We start from the raw sequence: 19,163 nt of genomic DNA, 5'->3' as shown, positions 1-19,163 counted from the left end.
GAATTTACTTTTTTGGGACTTCCGGTGTGAGTTTCCAACAGAGCTGACGCCCTCTGGATAAGGGGGGAACTTAATCCTTTGTTCAGGGTAGTAAAGAGCCTTTTCAGGTTCTCTGCCTGCATTTCTCAGTTAGAGATTTGCCCAGGATGATGCCATAACTTCTTGGAGCCGTTGATCTCAGCTAAAGATTGATGATGGAGGTTATCTTTCTGAGGCTTTGTAGAGCCGGCAAGGAAGAGGAGCGTCGTTCAGCATCTACAAAGGATTAAGAGCCATTCAATTGGCCTAAGCATGTTTGGATCTCACTCTCGTTTAGGACTGATATACATTTGAAAGACCAGGAAGACCGAAGTTTAAAGAACATAGCCGCTAAGGTACTTTGATTATTATCTATCACTCCAGGACGTTTCTAAGCTAATCTAAATAACAGTAGAAGGTGGAAAAGCCTAAACAGGAACGAAAGTGAGGGGAGGGGAGAGACTGTGAAATTTGGACTTTGTTAAATTAAAGGCATTGATAGAATTTGGGAAAGAAGAAAATTGTTTTGAATACCTGTGGTCAGTGACGTAGGCTTCTGTGTTTTGGCTCTGTACCTGCAAGCAACATAACAATCATTCAAAGACTGCGATATTTGGAGAATGAGAGTTGAGCTTAGTGATCCAGGAAGCAAAAGCTGAAGGTGTACTGACAGCCAATAAAACAAGGACAACAAAGACCGCGATAGTTGGAGAACGTGAACCAGGAAGTAAAAGCTGAAGGAGAGAAGACTAAGAAGAAGGTCCTTGCTAGGAATTTTTAACCATAGAGAAAGTATGATCGCCATTTTGAAAGAGGGGAAATTGCCAAAAATTGTTAAAAATCAATATCTCAGCCCAGGAAGGTAGGAGAAAGACGAAATTAGTCTTATTTTAAACAGCAAGTTTAACCTACTGGACTTGGTGCTGAATTTAGATTTGGAGCCCCCTGAGTCTTTGGGTTGTTTTTTTTTTATGTCAGAAGGAAGATTAACTCATGCAAGATCTCATTCTTTGGACAAAATCCAAAGACAGTTTGATACCATGGAAGCCAGGATTATGAAGGGCATGGAGAAGATGATAACAGCTAGTAAAAAAGAGCTTAAGAAACATATTGGAGACCTTAAAAAAGAAGTTGAAGATTTTAAAGAGGAACTAGGTATGGTTAAAAACAGGGTCAAGGGGGTTGAAGAGAAAGTTGATATACATGCTTCCACCCTATTGAAACTGCAAGAGAAGGTAACAATCCATGACTGCAGATTAATGGAAACTCAAGTGCGTCTGAGAGGAATACCTGAAGAGGAGGAAACTGATTTAATGGACTATATGGTGAAAATAATTGCTGACTATTTAGAAGAAGATCCTGAAAAATTTAGAAATATGCTGGACAGTGTCTATAGAGTTAATTCATCATATGCAAAAGACAAAGGCCTACCAAGAGACATAGTTATAAGACTAAGGTCCAAGGATATGGCTGGGAAAATTCTAAATAAAGGTTTTCAAAAAGCCCTGACAATAGAAGGGAGTAGAGTCAAAATAATGAAAGAGCTGCCAAGACAAGTGATAAACGACAGGAAGAAATATAAGAGATTAACAGAGAAGTTGCATGCAGAGGGTACGAGATACAGATGGATACTACTCGAGGGTGTGGGCTTTGAACAACGTGGAAGAAGGGTTACAATAAGGAATGAGCAAGAGATGTACAGTTTTTTTGAAGAGAATAAAGACTGCATCATAATGGAGTACAAGTTATTATCTTGGAATATAAATGGACTAAAATTTTGGGATATTACTTTAAGAAAGTTGCAGAGACTTTTTTGTTGGGATTACAAATGGAAAAATTTCCAAAAGAAGATAGAACTCTAATTTGGTACTTGCTCTCAGCTGCTAGGACATTGTATGAGCAGTTGTGGAAGCAAGAAAAAATACCAGAGAAATGGGATTGGATCGTGAAAGTTTTATCGTGGAGTGAGATGGACAAACTAACAAGAACTTTAAGAGACTATGATTTGGAAGTGTTTAAAACGGAGTGGAAGAAATTTAGAGGATATATAGAGAAAGAGTGGAACGTAAAAAGACATTGGACAATTTTTTAATAATGAATATGAGAAAAGGGAGAAATTGAACTTTGATTGGTTAAGGGTACCTTTATAAGTGAACTCAAGTATATAATTTCGGCGGGAGTCTAGTAACGGAGGGAGGGGGGATTAGAAAATATCATATGGGTTAGGGATAGTAATGATATAAACAGACATTGTTACCATATGTTATTAATAAAATTGTTTAAAAACAGAATTTACTTTTTGGGTGGGCCTGTTTTAAAGTGAGGTTTATCCAATTGTTTGTTAACTATATAGTTGAGTTCCCTCCTACTATCAGTTCTTCCTGAACATTGTTTTAGCAATGTGAATGTGTAGTCTAAAAATTTAATTTGTTGCTCATTTGGGGCATATATACAGATGCCAATGTGATTTTTTGGTCATCCAGTGTGCCTCTTATAAATACAGACTGGTCTTTAGGGTCAACTTGCATGTATTTCAAAATAAATCGCAGTGTTTTGGCTTTCAAGATAACTGTTCCTCTTGCTCTGGAACTTCCTCCTGTGTTGTATTGTTGGGGGTATTTAGAAGATTTCAAAAAATGTTCCTGTTTGGGTATGGGATTGGTTTCTTGAAACATTACTATATCTGGGAACAATTTGATAAAATTGGCCATGAATTGTTTTGATTTCATTTGTTATTCAAGTCTCTGACATTTATTGAAATAACTTTTGACATATTTACAGCTATTTCTAGATGATATGTAGCATGTATTGGACTATTCTAAGGTATAAAGTACACTTTTAAAAACTAAAATATTACTATCCATAATCATGTTTTAAGTAAAACTATACAACACTGCAAAATAAACTTCTCTCCTCTTATGCACTTCTGTAGTAGAAAATAAATTACTTTTGTTTAACAGTAATATTTATTTATTTATTTATTTATATTGGGATTTATACCCCGCCCTTCGCACCGAAGTGTCTCAGGGCGGCTCACAACATGACAATACAAATACTACAATTTAAAACACTTACAAGTAAAATTAAAACCATACATTAATAAAAGCAAGATAGATAAAAACCGGCGGTCTACAGATGCATTTTGTTCCATCCAAAAGATTTCCTTGTCAGTCAGTATTATAGGCCTGCCGGAAGAGGGCTGTCTTACAGGCCCTGCGGAACTGCCCTAGGTCCCGCAGGGCCCGCACCTCCTCCGGCAGCTGGTTCCACCAATAAGGTGCCGTTACTGAGAAGGCCCGATCCCTGGTGGATTTTAGACGGGCCTCCTTTGGCCCGGGGACTATCAACAGGTTTTGTGAACCCGAGCGTAGTACTCTCTGGGGAACGTGTGGGGAAAGACGGTCCCTAAGGTAGACAGGTCCTAGGCCATATAGGGCTTTAAAGGTAATAACCAACACCTTGTACCGGACTCGGAATATTACTGGCAGCCAGTGCAGATCCCGGAGCCCCGGCCGAATGTGCTCCCGTCTTGGGAGCCCTAATAACAGCCGGGCAGCAGCGTTCTGCACCAACTGCAGTTTCCGGGTCCGGCACAAGGGTAGCCCCATGTAGAGGGCATTACAGTAGTCTAACCTCGAGGTGACCGTAGCATGAATCACTGTTGCCAGGTCGTCACGTTCCAGGAAGGGGGCCAACTGCTTCGCCCGCCGAAGGTGAAAAAACGCGGACTTGGCAGTGGCTGCTATCTGGGCCTCCATTGTCAGTGAAGGCTCCAACAGCACCCCCAGGCTCTTAACCCTGCCCGACGCTGTTAGTGGCGCGCCGTCAAAAACTGGCAGGGGGATTTCCCTTCCCGGGCCGCAGCGACCAAGGCACAGGACCTCTGTCTTCGCCGGATTCAGCTTCAGCCCGCTCAGCCTAAACCACCTAGCCACTGCCCGTAACGCTCGGTCCAAATTTTCTGGGGCGCAGGCGGGCCGGCCATCCATAAGCAGATAGAGCTGGGTGTCATCAGCATATTGGTGACACCCGAGCCCGTACCTTCGGGCAATCTGGGCAAGGGGGCGCATGTAGATGTTAAATAACATCGGGGAGAGCACCGCCCCTTGAGGCACCCCGCAATCAAGCGTGTGTCTCCGGGACAGTTCCTCCCCAATCGCCACCCTTTGTCCCCGACCGTCAAGGAAAGAGGAAAACCATTGCAAGGCCAACCCCTGAATCCCTGCGTCGGCAAGGCGGCGCGCCAGAAGCCGATGGTCGACCATATCGAACGCTGCCGATAGGTCCAACAACATCAGCACTGCCGAGCCGCCTTGATCCAGATGCCGCTGAAGGTCATCCACCAGGGCGACCAGCACCGTCTCCGTCCCGTGGCCCGGGCGAAAACCAGACTGGTAGGGGTCAAGAATAGAAGCGTCCTCCAGGAAGCTCTGTAGCTGCAACGCCACTGCCCTCTCGATAAGTTTGCCCAAAAAGGGCAAATTCGATACCGGCCGATAATGTGCCAATTCGGTCGGATCTAACGATGTTTTCTTCAAGAGGGGACGGACCACCGCCTCTCTGAGCGCTGATGGAAAATGCCCCTCCAGTAGGGATCTATTTATGATATCCCGTATAGGATATCTTAGCTCCCTCCGGCAGGTCTTAATAAGCCAGGAGGGGCATGGGTCCAATTTACAAGTTGTTGGGCGTGCAGATAGGAGGATCCTGTCAACTTCTTCCAGGCTGAGCACGCCGAAGCCGTCCAGGACGCGATCCGAAGACAGGCACGGAGCCTCAGGTTCGCTAACTGTATCTAATATGGCAGGAAAGTCGGAACGGAGCGATGCGATTTTATCCGCAAAAAAATCCGCAAAAGCCTCACAGCCAATTTCCAATTCATTAAAATTTGGTCTGCCCTGTGGCAGCGTTGTAAGGGTCCGGATTGTATTGAACAGTTGTGCCGGGCGCGAAATTGCGGACGCAATCTCCGCCGCAAAGTAAGTTTTCTTTGCGGCCTTGACTGCCATCTCATAGGACTTCATAACCTCTCTATAAGATGTTCGAGTCGCTTCGTCTCGAGTACGCCGCCATTGCCTCTCTAGTCGTCTGAGTCCCCGTTTCAGCCGACGCAGCCCCTGGTTATACCAGGGTGTCGGCCTTGCGCGAGGGCGCAGAGGACGCCTAGGCGCGATCTCATCGATGGCTCCGGTGAGCCTATTATTCCAGGACTCCACCAGGTCATCGAGGGAATCGCCAGGGGGGCCGGGATCCCGCAGAGCCGTCAGGAACCGTTCCGGGTCCATCAGGCTCCGCGGGCGAGCTAAAATAAGCTCGCCGCCCAAACGGGGTTGGGGTGGGACGTCCACACGAGCCTTGAGGGCATAGTGATCCGACCATGGCACCGCTATAGAAGCAAGATCGTCCACTAAAACTCCCGACGCGAAGATCAAGTCTAACATGTGACCGGCCTGGTGAGTGGGTGTCGTAACTACTTGGGAGAGTCCTAGTGTCGCCATGGAAGACACTAGGTCCATCGCCTGATTGGAGGTCACGTCATCGGCATGGACATTGAAGTCACCCAGAATCAAAAGTCTCGGGTGCCTCAATGCCCACCCTGTTGCAGCCTCCATCAGTGATAGTAAGGCGCTGGCCGGTGCGTTAGGCGGTCGGTACACCAGCCAGATCGCCAACCCCTCCCCAACATCCCACGCCAGGCCGGCACATTCAATGCCCTTGATCTCCGGAGCCGGGAGGGCCCGGAAGGAGTAAACCTCTCGAATGAACAGGGCCACCCCTCCCCCCCGCCCGCTAGTCCGCGACTGGTGAAAGACCGAGTATCCCGGGGGCGCGATCTGGGAGAGAGCTACGGTCTCCCCATCGCGGACCCAGGTCTCGGTCACGCATGCCAGGTCCGTGTCCTGTTCGAGCAGGAATTCCCGAAGGATAGAGGTCTTATTATTAATGGACCTGGCATTACATAACACCAGTGACGGAGGCGAGTAATCTCGCCTTGCCCCCCTACCTGTCACCATCGGGATGGGACGCAGGCTGGAAGGTGGTCGAGCGCTATCTCGTCTCGATCTCCTTCCCTTCCATTTCTGCCTGTTCCCACCGTCATACCTTCCCCTCCCCAGGAGTACCGGAATCCCCAGACCAATCATCTCTCACTGGTGCCACCAGCTCCTCCACTGACTGTATCTCCTCTCAACCCTCCCACCTCCAATTGGCCTATCAATAAATAAATTACCCACTAATATTCTAATAGTTACTTAATCTGATAGTTGCTTAATCTAATAATTACTTAATCTAATAGTTATTTAATTTACCCCCCACGTAACCCATCCAATCCACTAGCTAACAATAATAAATTATATTTCCAATTGGCTTCTTAATTAAAACTCTTCAATCATTATTATCCCCTATCCAATTAATTTGCCATAAATAGTTCCATTAAATTAGCTAGTCAATAAAACAATTTAAATAACCAATAATTAATCCAGTCTTAACAGTTTAAATAACCAATAAATTACACCAATCTTAATAATTTGGGAGATAGGATCCAATGGGTAAGAGGGAACAGTTTGTACCAAATAAAGTGCTGGGGACAATAAAGTGCAAATGGTCTTAAAGGTCCTTATTTGGCTAAAGTGCTGCTGGTTTTAAGTCCAGGTGTTTTAAAGTGCTGGTGACAATGGAGTGCAAATGATCTTAATTTAAAGTGCAATAATGTCTGTAAGGTGCGGGTATCTTGGTCTGAGTCTTAGGCGTTGATCTCACATGAAGGTGGCGCACAACACGCCATCCAGAAGGCCCGGAGACCTTCAGTTCTGACAATGGGAGGAGGGGGGGAAGGAAGAGAGGGGAAGAAGCCAGGGCCGTCGTCCCACCGGCAGACCCGCTGCCTTGGTACCTCGCCCTGTCCCACAGTTCTCTCCCGCCGTCGCCACTACCTCTAGCCTCTCGTCGGCGTCCACTCATTCCACTCCCCACCACTCCAGTCCGCAGGCCTCCGGTCTTCGTAGTGGGAGAAGGGGGGGGGGGAAGGGCCGTCGTCCTGCCGGCACCTCGCCCCGTCTTGAACTCCCGGACGCCGCTGCCGCCGCTGCACAAATGCCGCAGCCTCCAACCTCTCTCCGGCGTCCTCCAGCTCCCCAGCTCCCCGGTCGGCACTTCTCTCCTCCGGTGGCACGCTCCGCCGACTGCTCTCAGACCTCGGCGCCGCCCGCTCACCGACCTCAGCGCTCCACACTCCAACTCCACTCCGCTGCACCCAGCACTTTCCCGCCGCGGCCCTCCGCGGCCCTCCGCCCGCGCCCGCCGTTTCCCGGCCGCGGCCCTCGCCGTCCTCGGTATCGTCCCGGCTGGTGAGTACTTTCGCTGTTTTCACTTTGTTTTCAAGGGAGGCAGTTCTGATTTCGCCTTTGCCTCCCCCAGCAACTATATAATTGGTACAATGTCCTTGATGGAATCTGAGGAATCTATGTATTAACTCATCAGTGTTATTTAGCACGCCTTCACAAAATAAATTAACTATACTAATTTTCCACAAAATACTGCTTATCTCCTCACTTCTTCACTCTTTATGTAATTATCTTACAACTATTCTAACGATTATATTTTCTTAAATAACTAATTAAGAATTTTAACTATCTGTAATTCTATAATCTCCCTTCCCTACTTGAATGTTTTACCTTTTCACTGCTCCTACACTAATCTATTCAGATATTTAACTCCCTACCCTTTTCCTTACACCTTGAACCATGAACAATCACAACAATCAAAAGAAACGCTATTCTCCTATTTCAAAATTGTTGCCCAGACTTTTTTAAAGAATATCTAAAATACAACAGTCCTCTGGTGCTGATACAGAAAATCCTGAATCAGCAGTAGTTAGGTTGTTTTCTGCTACCACAGACAATTATATTCTTTAGAGCTATCAATTCCCTTGGTATCCTTTCCCCCTCTCCCCTATGTTTAAACTTAGTGTTATACAGTACTAGAAATTTTTTTGTGATATGATGTTAAGTATGACTACTGTCTTCCATTGCTTTTGGAGAACTGGACTGCTTCAGCTTTGCTCATTTGTCGGCATGAAGGTTAGTTTTCTTTTGTAGTTTTTGCTGTTGGAGTCGTGCTTAGGTTCCAAATTCAAGGCATGGAGGAGAAGATGACCAGAGTCCTCATCTGTAGCACAGAATTCCCCCCCCCCCCATTTTGCCTCACTTGCAGCCTGCATGGAATTACCCAGCAGTAGTTTACCTTGAGTAACTGGAGGCAAGAAATTAGAAATTTAAGAAATTAGATTGTAATTGCTTCTTGTGGAATGTCTGGGAACTCACTGATTTCTATAGCATTCCACTTTTGATAGCCTACTGATCTGGCTCAGTCCATAATATTTTCCCTCATCTTCAAGTAGGGGAAATAAGCTATTATGTGCATAGATCCCATTCTGCAAGGGTTGTTGGGTGGACCCAGACTATATGCCTTTGCCACTGGACCTTCTGAATCATCTTCCATATTTAGTTCTAAGCCATTTGTTTAAAAGTTGTATTAGGTCGTTTTGATTTCTTCTAGTCTGCCAGCCAGAGGCTTTAGCAGAATCGAAATTTTATTTAGCAGTTTAGTCTCCAGGTTGTCCAGTGATCAGCCGTCTAAGTTCTTTCTTGTTAGGTAAGGATCCATTCCTTGTTGGTTGAGACACTGGTCCACCATGCTGTTTTTTGCTGCACCTGGAGAACCTCTTGCCTTCATTAACTGTTTCTGAAGTGAAATAACCTTGTACTGGGTGGGAGTTTGGCCGATTTATAGTCTTTTTCCTTCTGCATTACTTTTCATCATTTTTGAGCAGAGTTGCAAGGGTAAAACAATGTATTGGGGGGGAGAGGGTCAGAAGCAAAGGGTTTAGGTGTCTGCAACGTTGGCCTGCATTGCTACACACTCTGGAAATGGCTGCTCTAAACAAATGGGGCAACAACATAATTTGCACTAATTTCTGATGCAATAACTTCTGTGGCTGAGATAACACGATTGAGGAGTATAGTTTGTTCAATGGAAAAAAAGAAGTATAGAACTGCATATAAAAATGCAAAAATACACAAAAATGCAAGAAAATAGAAAACGAATTTTTTGAAGAACAGTCATTCCTAAGAATACTGTACTCCCACATCTCCCTTTTAAATAAAATGACAGTATTTGGAAATGCTGTTGTGTCTGAGGTGACAAAGCTGCATGTATATTTTTCCAGAAATTCTCATGGAAATTTATCCAGTCTGACAGTTTTAGGAAACTACAAAATCCTGCTTCACTTTCAACACATAGGATGCCACTTTCAGTGACATGCATCACTGCATTTAATTATAGCTAAAGTATCTACGTACAATCATACAGTTCCAAGGTGGGTGAAGTCACCACTCAGGCTTCACTCATGCGCTGGGCAGCTTTGCAAAAGTAATTTAAAGGGAATGTGTTCCCTTTAAACAGCTTTGTAAGCTGCTCAGCATCACAGACCAAACAGTCCACAACCCTGTCCATTAAATGTGGTTTGTGATCCATGGGTCTGTAAACCCCATGTACCTCGAACCTCCATGGGCTGTCATTTTTCTGGACCATGCCCTTTCCTAATTACAGTAATCAAAACTGTCCATTCTTATTAATATTTTAAAATTCTTGATGATTTTCTAAAAGCTATTATTAAATGTTGCTTTTCCTTACAACAACAAAAAATCCACACTGATATTCTGTGTCAGTTGCTTCATAGTCATCTCCATGAGATTTGGCTGGAGAACATTCTGCACATATGAAGTGTAGGAAATAAATGTGTTACATGAGGATTACTCTCCCTGTAATAAGCAACTGCGTGCATGATGCAGTATATCCCTATAGATATATATATTTTTAATGAATTTCTATAATAATTATTATTTCAGTATTGCATTATTTAGTCTGTACTTGAGATATCAGGCAAAGGTGTAATTTTTTTTAACAACAATTGAGAAGAACTGCTTTGGGGGTGATCTTTGGTCCATTTTCATCAACTGTTTCTAAACAATGTCTCACATCATAAGGCTGGTGATTAACTATTTGTGTCCACCTGTTTTAATTTAATATTTACTTCAACAGGCTAGTTGGAGTGATGGAAAAATGTTCAAAATGAGATTCTGGGGCCCAGAATAACACTTGGAGGATTAGCAAGATACTAAGTATTTCCTTCTACTATGTTCATGTAAACTCAGTTTACAAGAAATAAATGGAACATATTTTAATTAATGCACAATTCCAAATTTTATAATTCAGTTTTAGCTAACTATTACAGCCCCAAAATACTGAAGCAAAAACTAATCATAATCCAAAGCACACATACATATTTCTTTAAGATTTCAAATTCATATAACTTCATTGAAAAATTATTGATAAGAATGTGATGAGTCAGAACAACTTGAGGCCTTAACCAGCTTCACCTGTATTTGCTATGTGTAAGATTTTCTCAGGGGGGAAAAAAACACAAACACATATGAGAAACAGTTTAATCATACATATAGGTTCAGTGGGTAGCTGTGCTTGTCTGAAGCAGTAGAACAAAGTTTGAGTCCAGTGGCACCTTTAACATCAACAAAGTTAAGAGCAATTGTGTGTGCACACAAAAGTTCATATATTGAATAAAACTTTGCCAAAGGTGCCGTTAAACTTTGTTTTAATCATACATGTTATTAAAATGATCTTAACTGTTTGGTAGTCTGAATAGTGCATAGATTTTAATTTTCAATATACTTTATGTGTACACATTCATGTTGTATTTCTTTTTTAAATGTATGCATTAGGTGCTGCTTCTGACTTATGGCAACACTAAGGTAGATAAAAGAAGTTATTACTTTTAATTTTATTTTCCATAAAATAAAAGATAACTGCTTTTGTAACATTATTACTTTCTGACTGTTTTAACTGCTAACATATCCTATGGTCTATGCAATATAACTAGAAACAAGTTAATGAAGCAAGTCACAGTTTATCTTCATGAATAAAAGGTAGATAATCTCCTCTAAAGTAACCTTTTCTAAATAAAAGCAGAAACACTCAAAAAGAAGTCTTACAGTGCAATATTGAGTTTTGTATTGACTTTACGAAGCATTATCACCTCCTTGACTAACCCTTAGCTGCCAGCAGAAGCTGCTTCAGGCCACTACACACCTAATTGCTCGGTAAAAAAGGCCGTTTCCCTACCTCATTGAGCTGGATGATGTGATAAATTTGCCTCAGGTATTCACTGCCACCTGGTTTGTGGCAGATATCCAGGACCATCATGTTTATTTTCTGCTCAGTCAATTCAAACTCAATAGCTTCCGCTTCTAAGCTTCTACCATCTTCTCCAGCAGTAACAATACTAGAGGGAATGGGAAAATCCCCCCTATAAGTATCACACATAGTCACAAATCACAAACAATAATGCTGCTATAACTCAAGAGTATTAATCCAGAATAGTAATACAAATCTATACAGTCATATCCATATTCATCTTGCAGCAGAAAAAAATCATGAAAACATGTCTTTTCTTGTAGTTTAAAATTAAGCCTGCAAATACTTGAAACTATAGATAAACATTTGTTCCCTCACCAGTACATATTTTCATAATTACAGTTGTAAAAACTGCTTTAACCAGTTAAACTATAAAACTTTATTTTAAAAACAAATCAAGCATATTGTCATAAGAAAATAAAGCTGTTTGTTTTCTGTTAGCATATAGAATTATTTCTAATAAAAAAGTATTTAATATTCTTTATTTTGCAGCATGGTGCTGCCTGTTGCATGATATATGAAATACTGATTAAAGTGCCACGATAGTAGTCATTTTACTAAGTGCTGGCTGGAAAACCAATATCTTAAAAGGTCTGCAACAGCCTATTTATGGGTAACTTCATATCACTATTTGCTTGGGAAAAATTAAGAACTTGTACAATGGCAAACCATCCCATAAAAAGTCTGCTGTGAAAATGTTATGAAAGCAACATCACTCCTGAGTCAGAAACAACTGACGCTTGCACAGGGAGCTTTCCATTTATTGTTTGAAAAAGAAGATATCTTTTTTTGCCTTCTATTTATGATACATTAGTTCATTACTGCATGATTCAAGTCTTGCAGCTTAGCATCTCAAACCACTCTAGTATTTTAAGAACTATGAGAACTGACAAGACTACAAATTCATGGGACAATCTTTATGGCAATCATAATAGAGCCTACAACACAAGATTTCTGAATGAAACCAAGTAAACTGTGTGAAATGTAATATGGAAAATTTTAGCAGTAAATTACAATTCAATATTTAAAATGTGCCAATATTACAAAAAATATGTATGATTTATTGGTCTCTGAAATGCTACACAGCTGTTGGGCAGCAGAAACAATGTAGCTTCATAGTACAACTTCAGGCTTGCTAGACAGTAAATTATTTTAAATACTGCAAGTTGCATTTTATTTCTTTGCTAATGAATAGAAAATATTTTACCTGAGAGATTCACAAGAATGGGACACTTACATCCTTAACACATTTTAAAGCCAGTATAGAGATACAGCTGAATTTTATGTCAACCTGCTTAGAAGATGACATTGAAAGAGTTGAGGCCATCTGACAAAAGAGTGCATCGGTGTCAGAACTCATACTGTATCCTTTCCTGTCCATCACTGTGCAGGTGAAGCAGATGATTGGATTCAGTCAGTGCTGTGATTAATGAGTTCCTCTCTGTATTTGGGACTGCCTATCAATCATGTCATTAGGGAGAATGTTCCCTGAAAGAGGCAGACCTCAGCCAAGGAATAACTGCATTCATCTTAATCTTTATATGCACCCAGTCAGGCATCTCAGGGTCACCATGATGAAAAATAATAATCTTCAACTCAACAAATTACTTTGCAAAGAAAGACATTTCTTTACTTTTCGGGGATGACTGTTCTCCAGAATTTTAGTGGGCTGTTTATTACCTAGGTGTTTACACCAAAAAATGCAAGTTATTTTAATGAATTTTGTAGGTAATATAAAGTCAGGCAATGACTTCAACTGCCTCTTTCTGGTTGGGTTTTATTACTGGTTTCATTTGTTCATCTACATTATTTTATTCAGCCAAAACAATTTACTTGATCAGCATCATTATTTTAAAAGTTATTTTTTTATAACTGGAGAATAACTGGAAAGCATTTCTTTCAGAATAAATGGGACCAACTTTATCACTCGATAAAATCTAATAATAATAAGGTTTTCTGGAGAATCATTTCGGGTAATCTAAAAAAACAATTCTGTTACTGACCCAAATATTTCTGCGCAAACATGGGTTGATTACTTCTCTAACATTTTTGCTGCTCCATGTGTATCCCCTCCTATCTTAGCAAACCCCACAGTTACTAATATGCCGGTCTGGCATCCAGTAATTCTAGAGGAAATCAGTGCTTTATTGAAGGATTTAAAAGCGGGTAAAGCACCAGACTCTGATGGCCTTCCCGCTGAGGTATTCACAATGTTTGCCGATTGGTGGCTCTTGCCCCTTGCAAAATTGTTCTCTTTCATTGATCTGCATGGCTCCATCCCAGACTCTTGGCTTGATTCTATAATTATCCCAATATACAAAAAGGGGGGGGGGGGGAGTTACCAGAAAATTTCCACCCCATTAGTTTATTATCTATAGTGGGCAAATTGTATGCCAAACATTTAGAACTCCGATTAACTGACTGGATGCGCCTAGGCAACATCATAGGTCATGAACAAATTGGCTTCTCCAAAGGCAAATCTGCCATGGACCATTGCTGCACTCTAGCCTTCCTTGCTGAAAAATATATGCATATCAGGACAAAAAATTTATATGCTGCCTTCATCAATTTGAAAGGCACTTTTGATTCAATAGAGCCCAATTATGGATTAAGCTAGGTTACCTGGGAATGGACCCTCGTCTGCTGTTTCTGAGAAAACTTTATTCTAATACTTTTTGCCAAGTGAAATTTTCTTCTAGTGGTGACTTAACTAGCAAAATCCCAGTGTTAAAGGGGGTTAAACAAGGTTGCATGCTGGCCCCACATCTTTTAAATTTATTTTTAACTGACCTGGTACAATTTTTGAACCCTATTAATGGTCATCCGCCTAAACTAGCAGGCTGAGCAGTCCCCTTATTACTTTATGCCGATGATACTACCATCCTCTCTTGCACAAGTGTGGGCCTACAAAGGTATTTGAATGCCTTCTATGACTATTGTAGTTGTAATTTACTCTCTATCAATTATGCCAAATCTAAAGTAGTTGTCTTTTCAAATTGCTGGCGCCCACAGAGATGGTTTATTGGCAGTTCATCAATTGAGCAAACAAATTTTTTTTAAATACTTGGGGATCACTTTTAATCACAAATTAAGCTAGGTTTCACATCGTAACAACACCGTCAACTTGGCTAAATGTTCGGCTGCTCAAATTAAACAGTTTTTCTTTGCAAGGGGCAACCAATTAGTTCCAGCAGCAATTAAGGTGTTCAAAGCCAAAATGCTAGCCCAAATTCTCTATGGTATTCCTATATGGATCTCAGCATTTACCAGGAAAGTGGAGGGCATTCAAGCCTCATTCTTTAGACAAATTCTTGGTATGCCAAAATGTGTGTCCTACTTTGCTCTCTGCTCTGAAGTGGGTCAGTCTTTGGTGGAGACAAAAGCCTGGTTTGAAGTGTTAAAATTCTGGCTCAAAATTCACTTTAGACCAGATCCTAACAGCACTCTTGATTGTATGAAAAGAGACCCATATATCTCATCCTGGACAGCAGTGCTTATGTCCAAACTTAACCAGTTGGGGATAGAGGTTGATGATTTTTTTTACTTCTGATGAGTCATATATCTTCAGATGTATTAAACTGAGACTGTGGGAGTTGGAGGAGATGAAATTACGGCCAACAGACCCTTATATTTGCTCCCCAGCTTCCTTGGGTCTTTATGTTTTCTGCGGCAAAATGCCCCATTATCTATCAGACTTAACCATTCCAAGTCATTGCAGAGCATTTATGTTGGCTAGACTAAATGCGTTTTCCTCCAAAGTTTTACAAGGGAGATATCATCGAGGCGACAGACTCTGTTCCTGTGGAGCAAATATTCCCGACTCAATTCAGCATATATTGCTTGATTGTTCCTTTTATCATAATCTCCATAAAGATTTATTTTGCAAGCTTTCTTTCTCCCCAGATTTGTCTATTCTGTTGTTACTGGAAATCCTTGGGTCTCCTCTTTTAGATGGGGGGATTATCAAGAGGAAGACTCAGGTAGAGTAAATTAGGAGCTAAGATCTTTGCTGATTATACAAAGGTCCGATTCTCATAAAGGAAAACTCCAGAGTGAATATATTTTCTAATGTTTTACTTAAAAATGTTAAAAGATACATTCATACACAAACAAGCAATAAAACACATAATCAAGGACTAGGAAAATAGAGATTCAATAGGGAATTAGAGGGTTTGGTTGAAACGGATGATATTACCTGTCCTGGAGGGCAGACGTCTGTGCAGAGAAGAGAATCAGAGAAAAGAACATGCTCGACCAGCGAGACACACTCTTGAGACCCAATTACAAAGCGTAACCGGGGTTACAGACTGTATATGGCGCCTTACAGAATGGACAACGTACCAGGATTTGGACCAAGTTTTTCTAGGGTTTGGAGGGGTGGAGCCCCTCCTGTAACTAAGGGGGCTTGATGGCCCAGCGATGGGCTTATACTGGTCACCTGAATGGATTTCCGCGTGGATACAATAGGGTATGTCGGAGCAGTAGTGTTTGCCCAGATGGGTTAACAATAGGGCAGAGTGAGTTTTAATGTTTTAATTAATTTCAGATGACACCCTGAGGAAGATCAAACTTAGAAGCTAAAGGATTTATATAGTGTCAGACATTACCACAGCAGTAGAGAAAGAAGATAGTTGAATTCAGGTGTAGTGTATCAGTAACAACATTCGCCCCGCGCGGAGGCTACTGGGCGGTCCCAGAAGCCTCCAGCGCAGGGCGCGGAATCACCCGCCAATCAACAGCTGCGGCGGGAAGTTCAACAGGTCAGGATTGGCCTGACCGACCCAGTAGGCTGTACCGGGAATTGTATATAAGCGGGGCCCGGCCCGCGTGCTCGCTCTCTTGCAACGTGCTCCTAATAAACTATGTTGCCCTACTCTCGTCTCCGCTTCGAGTACGTTACACTGGCGACGAGGATGGGATTCTAGCCACGTCGGCTACAACCGGAGATCTTGGGCAACGACGACCGGCCACGACCGCCGCCGCCACCATGGCCAACCAGAGCGGGAACACCGGTTACATCGAGCCCTTCGACCCTGCAAATCCAGAGGGCTGGGAGTCCTACTCGGAACGGGTCGAGTTCTACCTCCGGGCCAACAAGATCACCGACGCCGGATCAAAGAGGGATGTTCTCCTGAGCGTCTGCGGGCCAGCCACGTTCGAGATCGCCAAGGGTCTCTCGGCTCCCACCCGCCTCGCGGAGAAATCCTACGAGGAGATCATCAGGCTCCTCACGGGCCATTTCTTGCCGCAGCCCTCACGGGTGGCCCGCAGATTCCTGTTCCACAAAAGGGACCAGACTGCTGGGGAGTCAGCCGCGGACTACTTGGCGGCCCTCCGCAAACTCGCCGGGAACTGCAACTTCCCCCAGTTGGAGGAAACCCTGGCCGACCGATTCACGTGGGGCCTCCACGACGAAAGGCTCCAGCAGAAGCTCTTCGCCAAAGAAGAGCTCACCCTCCAGGGCGCCTTCAGCGAGGCGGTAGCGTTCGAGAGGGCTGCCCGGACCTTTCCCCGGGTCAAGACCGAGACCGCCCACCACGAGGAGCTGGACCCCGAGCACCAGGACGAGGGGGAAGCCTTCCAGACGCGACGCGCCGCAGGACCAGCTGCCCAAGCTCCACAGCGCCCCCGAGCCAGCGAACGGCCGAGCCAGCGCACTAACGAAAGGGCCAAATGCGCCAGCTGCGGCGACCCCCACGATCGGAGGGACTGCCAGTACCGGACCTGGGACTGCAGGAGCTGCGGGAAGACTGGCCACATCGCGCAAGCTTGCCGAGCCAAGCACAACCGCCCGCGACCGACCGTGCACCACGAGGCCACAGAGTCCCACTCAACAGCCTCCACCTCACTTCAGGTACTGAGTTTGCCCCTGACCACCCCCAACAAGATAAAGATGGCGGTCCTCATAGACGGGGCCCCCTGCGTCATGGAAGTGGACTCGGGCTCCTCCATCTCCATAATCGCGGAGGAGACCCTGAGAAGGCTACGCCCCGGCCAGGGGCTGCAGCTGCGACCGGCAAATTTCATATTGCGGGACTTTCAGCAAAACCCGGTCCAAGTAGCGGGGTGGGCACGGGTGCAGGTGGAGCGGGGGTCCTTCAGAGGCCCCCTAGACATCCTGGTGGTTAGGCGGCCGCTTACCACCCTCCTGGGTCTTGCATGGTTTGGCCCCTTGGGAATCCGAATAGAGGTGGCGCGCACGACCACAGCGGGAGGGTTCGGGGAGGTGTGCAGAGAGTTCCCCGACGTATTTGATGGGTCGCTGGGTAGTTACAAGGGCCCGGCCATCTCCCTACCGCTCGACCCGACGGTCAGACCGATCCGGCTCAAGGCAAGGAGGGTCCCCTTCGCCTTGAAGCCCAAGATCGAGGCAGAGTTGGACCGCCTAGTAGCACAAGGGGTCCTGGAGCCGGTCGATTACGCCATGTGGGAAACCCCCATAGTGACTCCGGTCAAACCCAATGGGGACGTGCGGATATGTGCAGATTACAAGTGCACAATTAACAAAGCGCTCCAAGACAACCCATACCCGGTGCCAGTAGTCAGCCACGTCCTGGCCGCCCTGGCGGGGTCAAAGATTTTCGGGAAGCTGGACCTGGCACAAGCCTACCAGCAGCTTCCGGTGGACGCCAAAACGGCTGAGGCACAGACGATAGTTACCCACAGGGGGGCGTTCAGGGTGAACAGGTTACAGTTTGGGGTCAGCGTGGCTCCGGGAATCTTCCAGAGCATAATGGATGCTCTCCTTAAAGGGATCCCCGGAGTCCAGCCGTTTTTCGACGTTTTAATCGCCGCCCCGGACCCTGAGGAATTCCGCAACCGCCTCCGGGAGGTGCTCCGCCGTTTTCAAGCCGCTGGTCTAAAGGTTAAAAGGGAGAAGTGCATGCTGGGGGTACCACGGGTGGAGTTCCTGGGCTTCGCAGTGGACGCGGAGGGAATCCACCCGACCGAGGAAAAGACCAGAGCCATTGTTCAAGCCCCAGCCCCCACGTGTAAAGCGGAGCTACAGAGCTTCTTGGGGGTCCTCAATTTCTACCACACGTTCATACCCCACAAGGCGGCCCTTGCCGGACCCCTACACCGACTACTGGACAAAAAAGCTCCATGGGTGTGGGGGAAGAAGCAAGCCGCCGCCTTCCAGGCAGTTAAGGATGTTCTGGTCTCCAACGCGGTGCTGCACCACTTCGACGAGCGCCTTCCGGTCATCCTGGCATGCGATGCGTCGCCATATGGGGTGGGCGCTGTCCTGGGGCACCAGTTACCTGATGGCCGGGAGGTTCCGGTCGCATACTACTCCCGCACCCTGACGTCGGCGGAACGGAACTATGCACAAATCGATAAGGAGGCCTTGGCCATAGTAGCGGGGGTCCATAAATTCAACGACTATTTGTATGGGCGCCGGTTCACAATAGCGACGGACCATAAGCCGCTGTTGGGTCTGTTGGCCCCAGACCGCCAAACTCCCCAAATCCTGTCCCAGAGGGTGTTGAGGTGGAACCAATTCCTCAACTCGTACACCTACGTTTTGGTACACAGGGCGGGCAAGGCAATGGGTCACGCGGACGCACTCAGCAGGTTGCCACTCCCAGACACAGGCCCCGATCCAGCCCCAGCACACCAGGTCATGTCGATCGAGGCACTCCCGGATCAGCCCCTCCACGCGGCGGAGGTGGCCAAAGCCACCGGAAAAAAACAAAACCCTAGCACAGGTGCTCGACTGGGTGGTGAGGGGGTGGCCAGAGGGAGACATGGGGGAAGAGTTCAAACCCTACAAAATGCGAAGGGAGGAACTAGCAGCCCACAAGGGGTGCCTACTATGGGGGAGCAGAGTAGTGGTCCCCCCCCCCTACAGAAACGGATTTTGGAATCACTGC

At 45.0% G+C, this 19,163-nt stretch overlaps 1 protein-coding gene across 2 annotated transcripts in view; it reads right to left on the bottom strand.

Moving 5' to 3' along the window:
* Positions 1-19,163, bottom strand: part of KIAA0825 (KIAA0825 ortholog) — a 523,961-nt gene that overhangs the window by 319,065 nt on the left and 185,733 nt on the right. For both annotated transcript variants that reach the window (XM_060235688.1, XM_060235689.1), the window contains exon 16: positions 11,218-11,377. In XM_060235688.1, the coding sequence (XP_060091671.1) occupies positions 11,218-11,377 (160 nt within the window). The remainder of the gene's footprint in view (positions 1-11,217; positions 11,378-19,163) is intronic.

This window comes from Heteronotia binoei, chromosome 4 (genome assembly GCF_032191835.1).
Source record: "Heteronotia binoei isolate CCM8104 ecotype False Entrance Well chromosome 4, APGP_CSIRO_Hbin_v1, whole genome shotgun sequence".
Lineage (NCBI taxonomy): Eukaryota > Metazoa > Chordata > Lepidosauria > Squamata > Gekkonidae > Heteronotia > Heteronotia binoei.
This window is presented reverse-complemented; position numbering and strand designations above follow the sequence as displayed.